This window comes from Cololabis saira, chromosome 13 (genome assembly GCF_033807715.1).
Source record: "Cololabis saira isolate AMF1-May2022 chromosome 13, fColSai1.1, whole genome shotgun sequence".
NCBI lineage: Eukaryota > Metazoa > Chordata > Actinopteri > Beloniformes > Belonidae > Cololabis > Cololabis saira.
Genome location: NC_084599.1, coordinates 27,607,933 through 27,620,939, shown reverse-complemented (window position 1 = coordinate 27,620,939; position 13,007 = coordinate 27,607,933). Strand labels below are relative to the sequence as shown.

Here is a 13,007-nt window from a genome sequence, read left to right as displayed (position 1 = left end):
GCCAGTCCTTCCCTCCTCTGCCTCCTACTTGATCACTTAGCATAATCTCATTCCCCCGTCCCTGTCCCATTTCCAGAATGAATATGAAACGTGCCTCCCCAGCTGTCTCAGCCACCCTTCAAAACCTTCTCTCCCCCTCTAGTGGCAGACTGTAAAGGGCATTCAACCTGCTGGCCAGACTGTGCAGTGCTTGTCTGACTGCCGGCACCTGGCCAAAAACTGATATCACCCCCCTCAAAGCCATCATTTCCCCCGTTCTCTCAACCATCTCAGTCTTTCTTAAACAGCTGCCCGTTTACGTCCGCCAGGGTCTCTCACTCACATCTCACCTCCTTTCTCCATCCAACTGTGAATTATGATTAAATGCCTCCCTTATAGAGTCTGTCAGATTTAGTGATGCCCTTTTTCCCCAGATTCTTCCTGCGCAAGGCGGTAACCCTTGGCGTTTATAATCGTTGACAGCTACGGACTAGGAGGGTTAGAAAACAAAAAATGTGTGTGTGTGTTTGCTTGGGTATGTGTGTGAATTTATCTGCCAGTGTGTGGCATCGCAGTAAGGTGAGGTTACACAGGTGCCAGATAGCGTGTCACCCCTCACTGGCCTAAAAAAGATGACCTCACCGTGAAGGTTGCATGTAGGTGGTCAGTTTACCACCCGAGTCTCCCAGATGCCAATCTGTTCATCTCTGCTGCACATCCACAGTGCTCGCTGCTGTGCACTCAACCTCAGCGGAGGGGGATTTAAACTAAAAGCTCCAGCCCCAGGTGTTTATTGGAAGGACTGTACCACCTCATAATGTTCAGATCAAACTCATTTCCTCCCGACTGAACCCACGATGACGCCGGGGAGAAAAACATGAGGGCGAAGATTTGATGGGCTTGTGGTAATTTGGTTGCAGGTATTTTATGAATATCTAGTTATCTTTGGGAGTATTGAAAGAAAATACATTTTTGTTCAATATGGGAAAAAAGGATGTGGGAACAAATTTGAGAAGACCTCCGATTAGACTCGGTCAGACGTATAATTTTAGTGTCCACCGATGTCCTGATTCTGCAGAGTAGAAAATAAAGTTATTAAAGCAAAATCGTCTGAAGAAAGAAAACAAGGGTTCAAAGGGTTATAAAAATGTTATGATGCCCCGGGGGGGGCGACAACAGATGCTAGATACAAGGTGTCTCTGAGGTGTCGGGCACCATTCCTGGGTCTAGGAGCTTGCTAGCAATTGAGGGCAAAGGCACATGGGAAAGCTACTCCAAGGAGAGGTTGCCAGGGTAGGGAATTCTGCAATCTCTTAATGAGGTCACGGCAGTGCACTTCTCCCTACCTATACAAACATCTCTGACTTTAGAACAAAAGAAAAAACAAACAAAAGGAAAATGAAAGAATGGGTACAGGGCTTTTCTTTCCTTTTTATTTTGCACAGCTGCCCTTATTTCAGTGCTTCCTGGCACGCCACCTCGATCCGTTTTTTCTGTACCTGTTAAATCACGACCCTACTTGACACGAAGAGTTAGGAATCATCGTCAAATTGGTTGCCCCTTGTTGCATCACCATTCCTGTCACACCTTTAACTGCAGCTGCATTCGATGTAAATCGTACCTTGAAATGCAAATGTACACACTTTTTATAAATAGTTCACATATTTTCCAATATGTAAGATTTGCTTCCCAACATGATATTAATAACATGTGTGCTGTATTTCAAATTGCGTAGGCACTGATCTCACAGGGTGGAGTGAACTGCAGCGAAAGAAAGAAGCTGGAAGATGTTTTTTTTTTAAAAGGAGAACTGGTAAATTTACATAATAGTCCTGCAATTCCATGTAAATTCATGTGATTCCCTACCAAGCATCTGCAATGCTAGCATAGTTTAGTATGCATGAGTCAAAGAGGGAACGAGGAGGAGGGGATGAAGTAAGATAAATAAAGTAGAAATAGAGGACTGGAAGGGGCTGACAAACATAAAGGAGCTAAACATACCTATAACAGCAGTAGATTCTGACTTAAGATGTACATTATTCTGAAGCAGGAAACATCAGAATAATGTACATAGTCCACACTGATATCAGGTGTAGGGCAGTACAGTGTGTGTGAGTGAGTACGTTTTTGGTGCCATTGCCTTCTAATGAGACATGGAATCAGTTATGTAAATATTTTAACATGGTAAAAAGGAAATGGTTGTTTTAGAGTTGCTTTATTGCATTGTGTGCAGTGTTGCTTCGGGTCTTATAATAGCAGGAGCATGCATTTACTCACAGATGCAGAAACAAGTGAATTATTTGAGCACATAAATTAGCTTATACTTTATGCATACCACAAAAAAAAAAAAACCCCAGAACCATAAAATCACCCACATGTAGAAAAGTATGCATAGCAAAGCTAGGACAACGTTAAAGTGCTATGCAAATCTGATCTCCAGTCAGAAATGAATGTATAAAAAATAAGTATAGTAAAGACACATGAACACCCGACACACTGACTTGTAATTATGTAGATGCATATGGGCTTATATGGGTATAGAGATAACCTGAATGAGTCTGCAGCTCACATCTTTGTGCTGTTGGTTCTCTGTAAGTTCTGAATCAATGAAAAGCACTAAACTAGTTGAGGTAAAAGCCTTGTGACTCAGGGCTGATGCATTAAAACTTCATCTCAGGTGAAAGACTGCAGAGGGACAGAGAAAGCAGCTGGAGGCTGAGCATAAACGGCACCTAGCAGAGTTTAGAGAGGGCCATGAAAAAAAGGCTGTATTTTTCTGGAAAATGAGTGGGGTTTTTTTTCCTGTGGCTCATTTGGTTTTTGTCAAAGGAAAATAAGTTTTACCCTTAAAAGATAATCAAAGTTTTAAACTTTTACCAAGATGCCTAAAGTTGTAAAATGAAAATTTGCATGTCTTAGCATAGTGGTGGTTTTTAGACAGAGGTGAGGTCTGCTGCCACCTTAACAGGAACAGGTAATGGGAAGTTAAACTTTAACTTAAGTATCTTTGAACTTTGGGGTGCATTTCTACATACCAGCAGGTCCCTGCACTCAGCTAGTTAGCCTAAGTCACCACACCGCATTGCGCTGGTGGGGCAGCAATCAGATGAAGAAATCGGCTCTGACACCAACAAAGGTCTAACATCTGAGTAGGTTTTGCTCCAATCTAACGTTTCTCATCAGCAACACATTAATTAGATTTTTCAGCGATCACACTCCAAGGTCAGCATATTGATCAAAGCAAGCACTGTAACTTGAGCAGCTAATTAGCCACGGACGTTTGTTACATCGCAGGACTAGAAGTGCGTTTTTCCTCCTGCAGGTCTGCAGTGTCTTTATCAGCCAGAGTTTTAAGTTGTTTTAGCTTTTGAGTTGAATTGGCTTTTGCTGTTGTTTATTGGCCTGAGCCCCTTTTAGATGATGCAAAAATCTTTTCACGAACACCAATAAGCTCCAGACTACTTCGGAGCCAAAATAAAGTAACATTTGAATTAATTTTTATTAACAGGAATCATTTGAATAAAATTGGAAATGTGTTTTTTCGGCATGGCATTTTGATTGTAACTTCTCGATGATCATGTGTTGCAGTTGAATCGTGTGGGGGCTGACTGGCCTTTCTAGGACAGTTTTGATGTCAATTTAAAATTTGCTTCATATGGTAAGGAACTAAGATGGATAGATGGATGACTTTGTTGTCATTGTACACAATAAAGGTATCACGAGTAAGTTGACACCTTTCCAGAGACGATGTTGGTGTAGAAAGGTTTTTTTTAATAGCCTGTTGTTACATATCTTATAGTCAGTCTTTCATAAGGTCAAAAGCCAAAACATACACAAAACTGTATTCAATTAGAGTGTCTTGACACCTGACGCTTGTGTTTTTAATCAAGTATATGAAGTTATCTTTTATCTTATAACAGGGATGTGTTCTACATCAATTGGGTTATTTAGTTTATTCTTAATGTTACTTTAGTATCACATTTCCATTGTGACTGTGTGTTTGGAAGAAGTCCTGCTTTTGCAGGCAACTGTGGTTAAATGGATGAAAAAGGTTTGTGTTTCCAAGTCATGTTTTTAATCAAGAAATTTTTTTTAATATTAACTACAACATACCTTCACGTGCTTCACTGCAGTCACTCGCTCTTTTTTTTTTAAGTTTCTGTGGACTATTGTGTGTGTCGCCGTGGACTTGCACCAGTTTAATATATGCTGGCCCTGCTCTCATTTCATGCTTATGGCGCAAATTCCCATCTCGCCTTCCCTTTTGTGCCTTTCTCAGGCTCAGTAATCAAATGCATTAGTATCAATATTGCAAGGGGAAACGGGCTGAATTTAAGGCTCGACCATGTCAAAGTGAGAGTCCCTGATAGCCAGCGAGTGCCACCGCTCAGTGGAAAGTGTGCTGCCATTTTGGCTGTAACTACTGAAGCCTGGCACTGGTTTAATATCTAACCTAATGGACAGTTTTCACAGGGGATGGAAGTTCTAGATTCAAAATATATTCAAACCCCATGACTGGGAATTACCTAGAGTTCAATGAATAAACTTTGTCAGGGTAAGACGTTTTGATTTAAATCCAAAATAAATGAGTAGCATTAACGAATAGATTTTAATTTAACAAGGTTTTCAGTATTTAAGCATTTAGAGATATGACCAAACGGAATAAACGTCTGATAAATGTTGGCTCATCTGCCAGTGCTAAACAACTGCAGGTGATAGATTCAAGTCTGGCCATCGCTCGCCTGCATAGTGTGTTAAAATGTGCAAAAGCAAACTTACTTCCAATTTGTGTTCAGCTTCTGTGATGCAAGTTTGCATAGTTTGGTGTGAATGGATATTCAAGTCGCTCGTTATTTATCTGCTGTATCACTGGTGGTTGTTTCGTTCATCCAAGAGGCGTTTAGTTCTGTAAAACTAGATGACTAGCAGTTTCCCCTCGATCAAAGCCTATAATACTAAAGCAGCTGAAGGTTTATCAATGGACTGGTCTCTCAGCTAGCAGTCCCAGAATGCTAAATGCTCATTTTAAAATGAGCCTCCAGACTCTGCACCCTTAGAGGGAACAGTGATGAATGCTTTTTGCAGGAGCTGACAGGCATTCCCCATGGAGGTGAAACATGCCCTGTTTTCCTTATAATGTATTTTTTTATGACCAATGTGGTGTTCTAAATTGACTTTTCAAACTTTTCATGACACAAGTGTACAAAAGATCTAAACACGATTGTTTCTCGTGATTGTCATCTCACATACTCAATTAATAAAGTTGATAATTACACTGATACATTCAATTATAGTTTGATCAAAGTTAAGTTAAAGTATGCTTCTTTTTTTTCCATAAAGGTGTTTTGTTCCCTGATCCTTTGAAGATTATGTCAACATCTCTCTCTATCTTAAACTCGCTTTTGCCTCTTTTCTTTCCTAGTATGATTTCAGAAAATAAGGCAGCATGAAGTGTCGTAAACCTTATCTGGGGTTAAACTGAAGCCCACACATGGCTTCAAGTTATGTATGTTGAGGCTGTTCAACAGCAATAGCTGCTGTAATTGTGTTGTGGATTTTATATAGCAACCAGAGGTGAGTATAACCATGCCCTAAGGGGAGAGCCATAAATCATAACCTGGGCATTTTGTGAGCAGAGATATAGTTATTCCCTACAGGCATGCACGATTCTTTCTACCTCCACCAATGTTTACACTCCGAACAATAGGGGCATCATTCGTAAGGCCCTTAGACGATTTGATACTCCCCTACTCTCTTTATGAATGTTTCAGTGGTTTTCCTTAGTTCTCACCGATGACATCACCTGGCCTCCAGGCCAAGTAAAAGGAAAGGGAAGAGAAAAAAAAGCAAACAAAAAAGGCCCACACATATTGGTCGTGCGTGCATAGTATTGTGCTGAAAGATGAGCAGACCTTTTGGATTACACCCACTCTTTGTTGGCATGGCGTTGCATCAAAAGAGCCATTGTTGATCTCTCCCTTTTGTGGTTTCGTAAGTGCGCCCGTGTCGCGTGTTCTTGAATTTCTCCGCTTTGAATTGCGCATGTGAAACGAGCGTGTGTTTAGAGGTGAATAAAGCTTGTTTCACATCTTGGTTTTGCTGTTCTGTAGTTTTATGGTTTCGTTTTTGCCTTCAGCTGCATGCGTCTGCTGTTTTAGTGGGAACTTTACTGCTGAAGCGCCTGATACAGTAGTCGTGGGGGACTTTTATTTGCCTTTCCTCTGCTGTCTGGTTAAATCATATTTTCTTTAATCATAGATTGTTCCAATCGTTTTAAGATGGCTTCAATGACAGTAGATGGACAGGAAATATGTGCAGAGACGGCCACGCAGATTGGGACTTGAACCTCGGCCTGCTGTAACCCTCTGCATATTGGGGCAGTTCCGTTTCCACCTTTACACGCAATACAAAGTAGAGGAAGTTCAATCTAAACTCATGTCGTCTTGCTTTGATGGTTTAAATTGTATTTGGACCGCAACGATGCAGTTTATTGTATGTTTGATGCATACTATAATTTCAATTGTAGCCTCTAAGTTCGCTTTATTATCATTTATGTTCCTTTTGATCCTCATACAATTGTTGTTTTTTTTTCCATGTCTGACATGCTGTCTCAGAATATACTAATTCCACAGCTAGGTCACTAGTAAGGATTTTATGATGCGTTAGAACAGTTAGAAAGCGGCCACCTCAACAAACAAAAGGTTCAACATGTGAAGGTAATTCATCTCCCTTTAAGGGAATCGTTTACTCTTTTCTTGGTTTCAACTGAGTAGTAGCTTCGCTGGAGCTCGGTGGACCCGATTGTCTTTTAGAAGGATGCCCAAGGAGTGCAAATCATGTCTAAGACGAAGCCATTGCCCTCTGTCCTTTGATTAGGCTGTTCTGGGAAAAGAGAGTTTGTGTTTTCATGTTTGCACTTTGAGTATTGAGACGAACTATGTTGTGTTTCTGTGTCCTTCATTGCACAACATCTTTTCAGAGCTGACTTGTTCTTAAATATCCCAGTGAAGTACTTAAGAACGTCTTCAAGACAAACCTCATACACAGGAGAAACAAAGAACTTACACGTCATTCTCTTTTCTTCTCTTTTTCTTCACTCATTATTAACCAGCCTGTGAGTACTTGGTAGCCCTGTGCTTTACCAGTGACGCCGATGAGCGAACCGGAGTGTGGTGGGTGTCCACCCTGGTTCCCCCGTGCAGATTAGGGGATTAATGGTAATTTGATTAAAACAAAGAGACAATGCCTGGAATAGCATCAGGTGCCTGTGTAATTACAGGCCTATGAGATAAGCAAATAATGACGAGACCAGGCAATTAGGGAAGAAGAAAGAAAACTGTGACTGCCCTGTTAATTAACGGATGTGAGCAGATTCTGGTTGCAAAATGTAAAGGTTACAGGTTCGGGGGATGTGACATTTTTGCTTGCGGTAGTCTCACAGATGTCTTATGACCTTCCTCCCAATTATGTGTCAGCAGCATTGAGGGGTTGTGAAAATTGCAGTGCAGTGTTTTAGTCAGTATGTTTATTCGAAGTCTTGCATCAGTATTAATTCAAAATAATTATATGTTTGCATATTTCTGTCTTTTTCCAGAGTGTCAAGCCAACCTGTGTGAAGACCGCCGCCCCGCCCTGTGCAGTTGGGGCCCCGGCTCTCCGGCCAGGTCATCGATCGGCCCCGCCCTGCTGCCCCTCCCTTCTCCCCTCTCCTGCTGCCTGCCAGAATGGCCACCAGCGGTGCCCCGCGCCTCTCCCTGCCACTCCTGCTGCCTGTGACCACTCTGCTGCTATCACTGCTGCTCGCCTGTTCCCATGCCTTATGTAAGTACCCGGGGCACCTACTCTGTTACTGACCTCTCCCCTTTTTACTGTGTGGTCTTCACTCACACCTGGTAGCACTTGTTGGAGGAAGAGATCACAACAGAAATCAAATAAGGTTACAAGTGCTTTGCTTTGCATGCTGACACGTAGGGCTGTTCGATTTTGCCCAAAAATAAAATCTCGATTTTTTTTCTCTCAAAATCCGATTTTCGATTACGATTATTTTGTGAATTGACAAAAGGCAAAGAAATGATTTCAAATATGCTGTTTTTTTATTGAACATTTGCCCCATTGGGCTTTAAGTGCAAACTTTGCTCTTATTAAACCAAAAATGAATGAATAAAGTGCAAAACTCTGTAAAATAAGTTGAAAAAGTTTTAAAAAATATAATAAAATATAAAGTTTTATCTCTGAAAAGAAAAAAATCCGATGGGGCACTTGTCGCAGGTATTGAGAGGTATTTCCATCTATCATTAATATGGTATCAATCATTAATATGTGTGCAGACAAGGTAAAAAAAAATAAAGTGAAAAATCGATTTTACGATTTTCACGTTCTAATTACATAATCGCGATTACGATTTAAAATCGATGAATCGAACAGCCCTACTGACACGTTGCACTTCCCCTTCTTACGTTAAACTGATGATAAATGATAAGTCATTAATCGTCTCTCTTATTTAACCGAAGGAGGCCAGGATATGCAGACGCTAATATACATCCACTTTTCTGTGACTTAAACTTCAGATAAAGCATTTTTCTTTGGCACAAGTGAGCTCGGCTCAAGAGTTTTAAAAACTCTGTCTGATGTCTGTTGCCATAGACTGTTTAGTCCTCTCTATCTTCACATGCTAGTAATGGAGGAGCATCAGCAGTGTCTTATCCCACCCTGTCAACTCCTGCTTAGGATTTGTTCCGCACCATTTCCCAGTTAAGATGGGTTTAGAGCAGCGTTAAGGAGACAAAACAAAGAGGAGGCTCCTCAGAGGAATAGAACAAGAGTGATGGCAAGGTGGGAAGGCTCCCTTATGGGTTTCATTGTTTACAAATCCTGCATGAGTGTGTGGGCAAGTGTGCTGCTGTGTAAAAGAATTATGCATCAAATAGGTGTGCATCTCTGTGTCCATATCTCTGGCTGTAATTTGCAAGATAATTTACACGTTTAGCCTCGGATGCATGGATCTCCCTTTTTTTTGGTCTCATATTTGACTTCCAGCATATTCACAGTGGATGATAACATAAGGACCTCTTGATTCTTTTCATGTTGAAAAATAATTTTTTTCCTGTGATTGCCTGGTGGTTTGAGTGTCTGGTAGAATAATTGGATTTGTTTTTTTCACCCCATCATGCAAAAAAAAAAAAAAAAGCCTTCGCATCGTACCTTTTTGCCTTATATCACCGACAGGAAAGCCGCACCCACGCAGATAGAAAGCCAAGGCCAGGACACACAGACATTGATAGCGTGCATCACAACAGCTGCACCTGTTGGCTTCTTATATATAATCCCCAACCCCACCCTGTCCCCACCAAAACCAGCAGCAGGTATCCATGCGCGACTGAGCTATAGCTTGCCGCCCTGAGGCACCCGTTATTGCATTTTCTTCTCCAGGAAAACTGTGTTTTGGAAAATAGAATAACTTAAATTTAAAAGAATTGAAAGAAAGGTTGCGTCTCTTTTAGGGGACGTTCAGGTTTACTCTTACAAACTGGCAGCTGACCTTATTCTACCTGCTGCTGTAAAACGGTCCCTGCATTGTCCCTTTTCCTGTGAAATATAAAATGCAGAAGCGTTATTGTTGGCTGACGCTCCATGCAGTCAGAAAACACCGGGTGTATTTTGCAATAACAGCCAGCCAGTTTGTTTTGCTGCTTTCAGGACATAGTATCAATGATCAAATACATTTGACAAGTTATCAATTTATAATAAAAGATGATAGGGCGGAACTTGTGGTTAAAGTCTTCACAGATCCTGATCTGACCCCGTCTGCAGCACGATGCTACACTTTGAAGTGGGAGGTGCAACTTACGAGTCATATGACGCGCTGCACTACTTTCTGTGCTAAAGGCCGCTCCTCTCAGCACAAAACACCTCCATGTAGTGCTGCCATCAGTTCTCTTGGCTATTGTAGGACTCACTTTCTTTTTCAAAGCAGATTTTTGAACCCTACTTATATGCCCGGCACTGCACACTCCGCCTGAAGACATGAAAGCTCCTCACTCCGTCTCATTAACGCATGTTCACACTTTGTTTTTTGTCTTGCCCCCCCCTCCTTCTGGCAAGACACATTCACATCGTTCCTCTCTACCTTCTCGTCTCTTTTTTTTGGGAGGGGGGGCAGTGCCTCCTCACTAATATGTTTAAAAATATATGCACTCAGGCAAAAGCTACCTCCCTTTCCCAGTTCTTCTCCACCCCCCACATGCACAGCCCCCACACAGCCGTACACAATAGTGAACTTGTCCAATTGCTTTCACTCCCCCTCGGCAGACTGAAAGGATGCCACCGTTTTGCAGAAAAGCCCATGTGAGAGCATGATGTCATCCCTTCCGCTCACTTCCCTCCCTCTCTCTCTCTGTTTCTCACTGCCCTCCATTCCTTTTATTTATCCTCATAAATCACACTGAGAAGGGGACATTTTTAATCAAAAGAGAAAGAAATATGGCTCAATAAATCCTGGCTCCCCAACTATATTGGGCGGCTTGTGCGCAAGTCTGCAGGTTTGCATACATTTGTATTCAGGTACGCATACGTGTGCGTGTGCAAATGCTGAAAGATACTTATGTGGATTGTCACCTGAGATTTGTCTTGGGTGTCTATGGCATATTGATGGAGTTACAGACCTTTAACATTTGTTCAGGCACGGCTATAAAACTAGACGGGAGTGTCACGCATCCATTTTATGAGTAAAGCTAAGAGTTAATTTGTTTACGTGTGATATGCATGCATACATTTTTCCTGTGTGCTCGAGCCTCACCCACATCGAATGCTTCTTTCAAGAGTCCATAAATGGCATTTGAATATAAATGCAAAGAGAAATAAAAGCATTGAAGTTAATATTTTAATCAGCTAAACAAACAACAATAGAAAAAGTACATAAACACACCACGGTATAATTAATGATAGATCGACTACCTGATATATGCAAAACAGCAAGATATTATATATTTTAATTAAAGCTATTTGTGATTAAAGGTAACGAACCATCCAGCAAGGACACACAATTGCTTAATGTTGTTCGTATAACGTGTAAACAAGTAAATCAGACAGAGCTGGTTAAAAGACATTAATTATTTACTTTTAGTGTTATTTTAGACATTGCAACAAGCCTTCTGAATATTTTTTTCTTTACTTAAAATGCATAACTTTTAATACATTTTTGATATGAGATGATGTTCTTGTAGTAATTGAGAATTTGAACCAAGTTTATACATGTATTTCTTCCTCTTTTAACCCTTGTCATTCTTTCTTTCCTTCCTCTTTCTCTCTTTGGTTTTCCCTTTTTGGTGTTTTTATTCTTGGCAAATATCTTATGATAATGGAGTGAGGGACTTCAATTATTTATTTTCCCTTTGAATCTGCCAAAATAGAAAAATGTAGTAATTTCTTGCTCTTACATCTTGGCTCCTTGTTTGTCTTTGTGCTTCACTAATTCCTTATCTTTACCAGCTAAATAATATTTGAGCCAACACCGTCAAGTAGATTCAGTTGTATGTGCACCCCGATGCCCGTTGCATATTGGGCCCAGTTATTTCTTTTCTTTTTTTTTCTAAAAGGAGAGGAAAAGGGGTACATTCTTAATTACGTTACAAATACAGTTGCTTGAATTCTCTGAAGCTGACCCCTAGAAACGGAGGAAGGAAATTGTCACATGTTTTTTTTGTGGTTTAATCCACTAAAACCCTGCGTTTGCTGTCTCTGTGAAGTTAACGGTGTTCATCGGTTGGCACTAATTCACTCTAGGCCTGCTGTCACTGAAAATGAGTGGAATTTGCTCGACAGGGAAGAGCCAAGCACCAGAAACTGACTCTGGTAATCAGGAATCGCTTTAAATATAGTTTGTCACAAGGAGGCATTTCAGACTGTGGTTGCTTTGGTAACTTATCTTGTCCATTTTTTTGCTGTGTGTGTGTGTGTGTGTGTGTGTGTGTGTGTGTGTGTGTGTGTGTGTGTGTGTGTGTGTGTGTGTGTGTGTGTGTGTGTGTGTGTGTGTGTGTGTGTGTGTGTGTGTGTGTGTGTGTGTGTGTGTTAGCCAACTGTAGTATTGTGCCAATTATAAAGTGGCTGAACAAGAATACTCTGTAGAAAGATTCACTGTGAGCCTTATACGTTATGACTGAAACCTCTTTTGCTCTTTTGCTTTTGCTTTTTGGATAACGTAGTAGGAATTCTTTTCATCTTCTAAACAATGGAAACAATGAAAAATCATTGTGCATGTTGTTTTTATTACTTGAAATGCACTTTTAATCAGCTCAGTGGACAAAAGAGCAGTCCTCTGAAGCTACCTGTATAGTTTGAGTGTTGTTGTATGAGTTCAGTTTAAGTACATGACATTGAAAAGTGTGAAAGTTGTTATTCTTCTACTGGAGAGAAGTTCAGAAGGATTAGATATTCTGTCAGATGTTCTAAACATGTTCATGAAGACACTGCAGTGTTTTCTGCACCAGCTTTTTTCCTGTTGGGGGTTGCAGGATCTGCTGGAACCAATCCCAGATGCCGGTGGGTTAAGAGTGGGGGCACACTGTGGACCAATAGCTCATCCAGTTTCAGAACATCTCCCATAAAACCTTCCCTTGTTGTCTTGTTGGCACACTAATTAAACCTTCTCTCTGTAATTCTTCACAGATGGAGGCTTTTCGTTGTATATAACTTGAAATTAAACACTTGTTTTGTTTCCAGAGGACCACTAGAGGCTTGTTTTCTCTGAATTTCTCTGTTGGCATTTGTTTTGGTCAGACCTTCAGTACTGTTGCTAATTTGAGGTGTCCTCTCGGTTTAATGAGCCAGCAAGTGTCAATTTCCTCAAGCGAATCTTTAAATTACAGAATAGTTTCACCTCTCTGCCCACTCCGTGACCATTTTGGTATCAGACGCACACTCAAGCTTTATTTCTGTCTTCGCTCTGAGCAAATGAGCTTATTTATTTCCTGTGGGTTGAAGGATACTGTCATTAGCTGTCGTTAGAATATAGTGTCATTAGTTTTTTTCTT

The 13,007-nt window shown here is 40.9% G+C and overlaps 1 protein-coding gene across 7 annotated transcripts in view; it reads left to right on the top strand.

Annotated features, from left to right (window-relative positions):
- ptprsa (protein tyrosine phosphatase receptor type Sa) overlaps positions 1-13,007 on the top strand; it is a 228,068-nt gene that overhangs the window by 93,350 nt on the left and 121,711 nt on the right. For all 7 annotated transcript variants that reach the window (XM_061738512.1, XM_061738513.1, XM_061738511.1 and 4 more), the window contains one exon: positions 7,574-7,800. In XM_061738512.1, coding sequence (XP_061594496.1) covers positions 7,704-7,800 — 97 coding nt within the window. In that variant the 5' untranslated portion in view covers positions 7,574-7,703. The remainder of the gene's footprint in view (positions 1-7,573; positions 7,801-13,007) is intronic.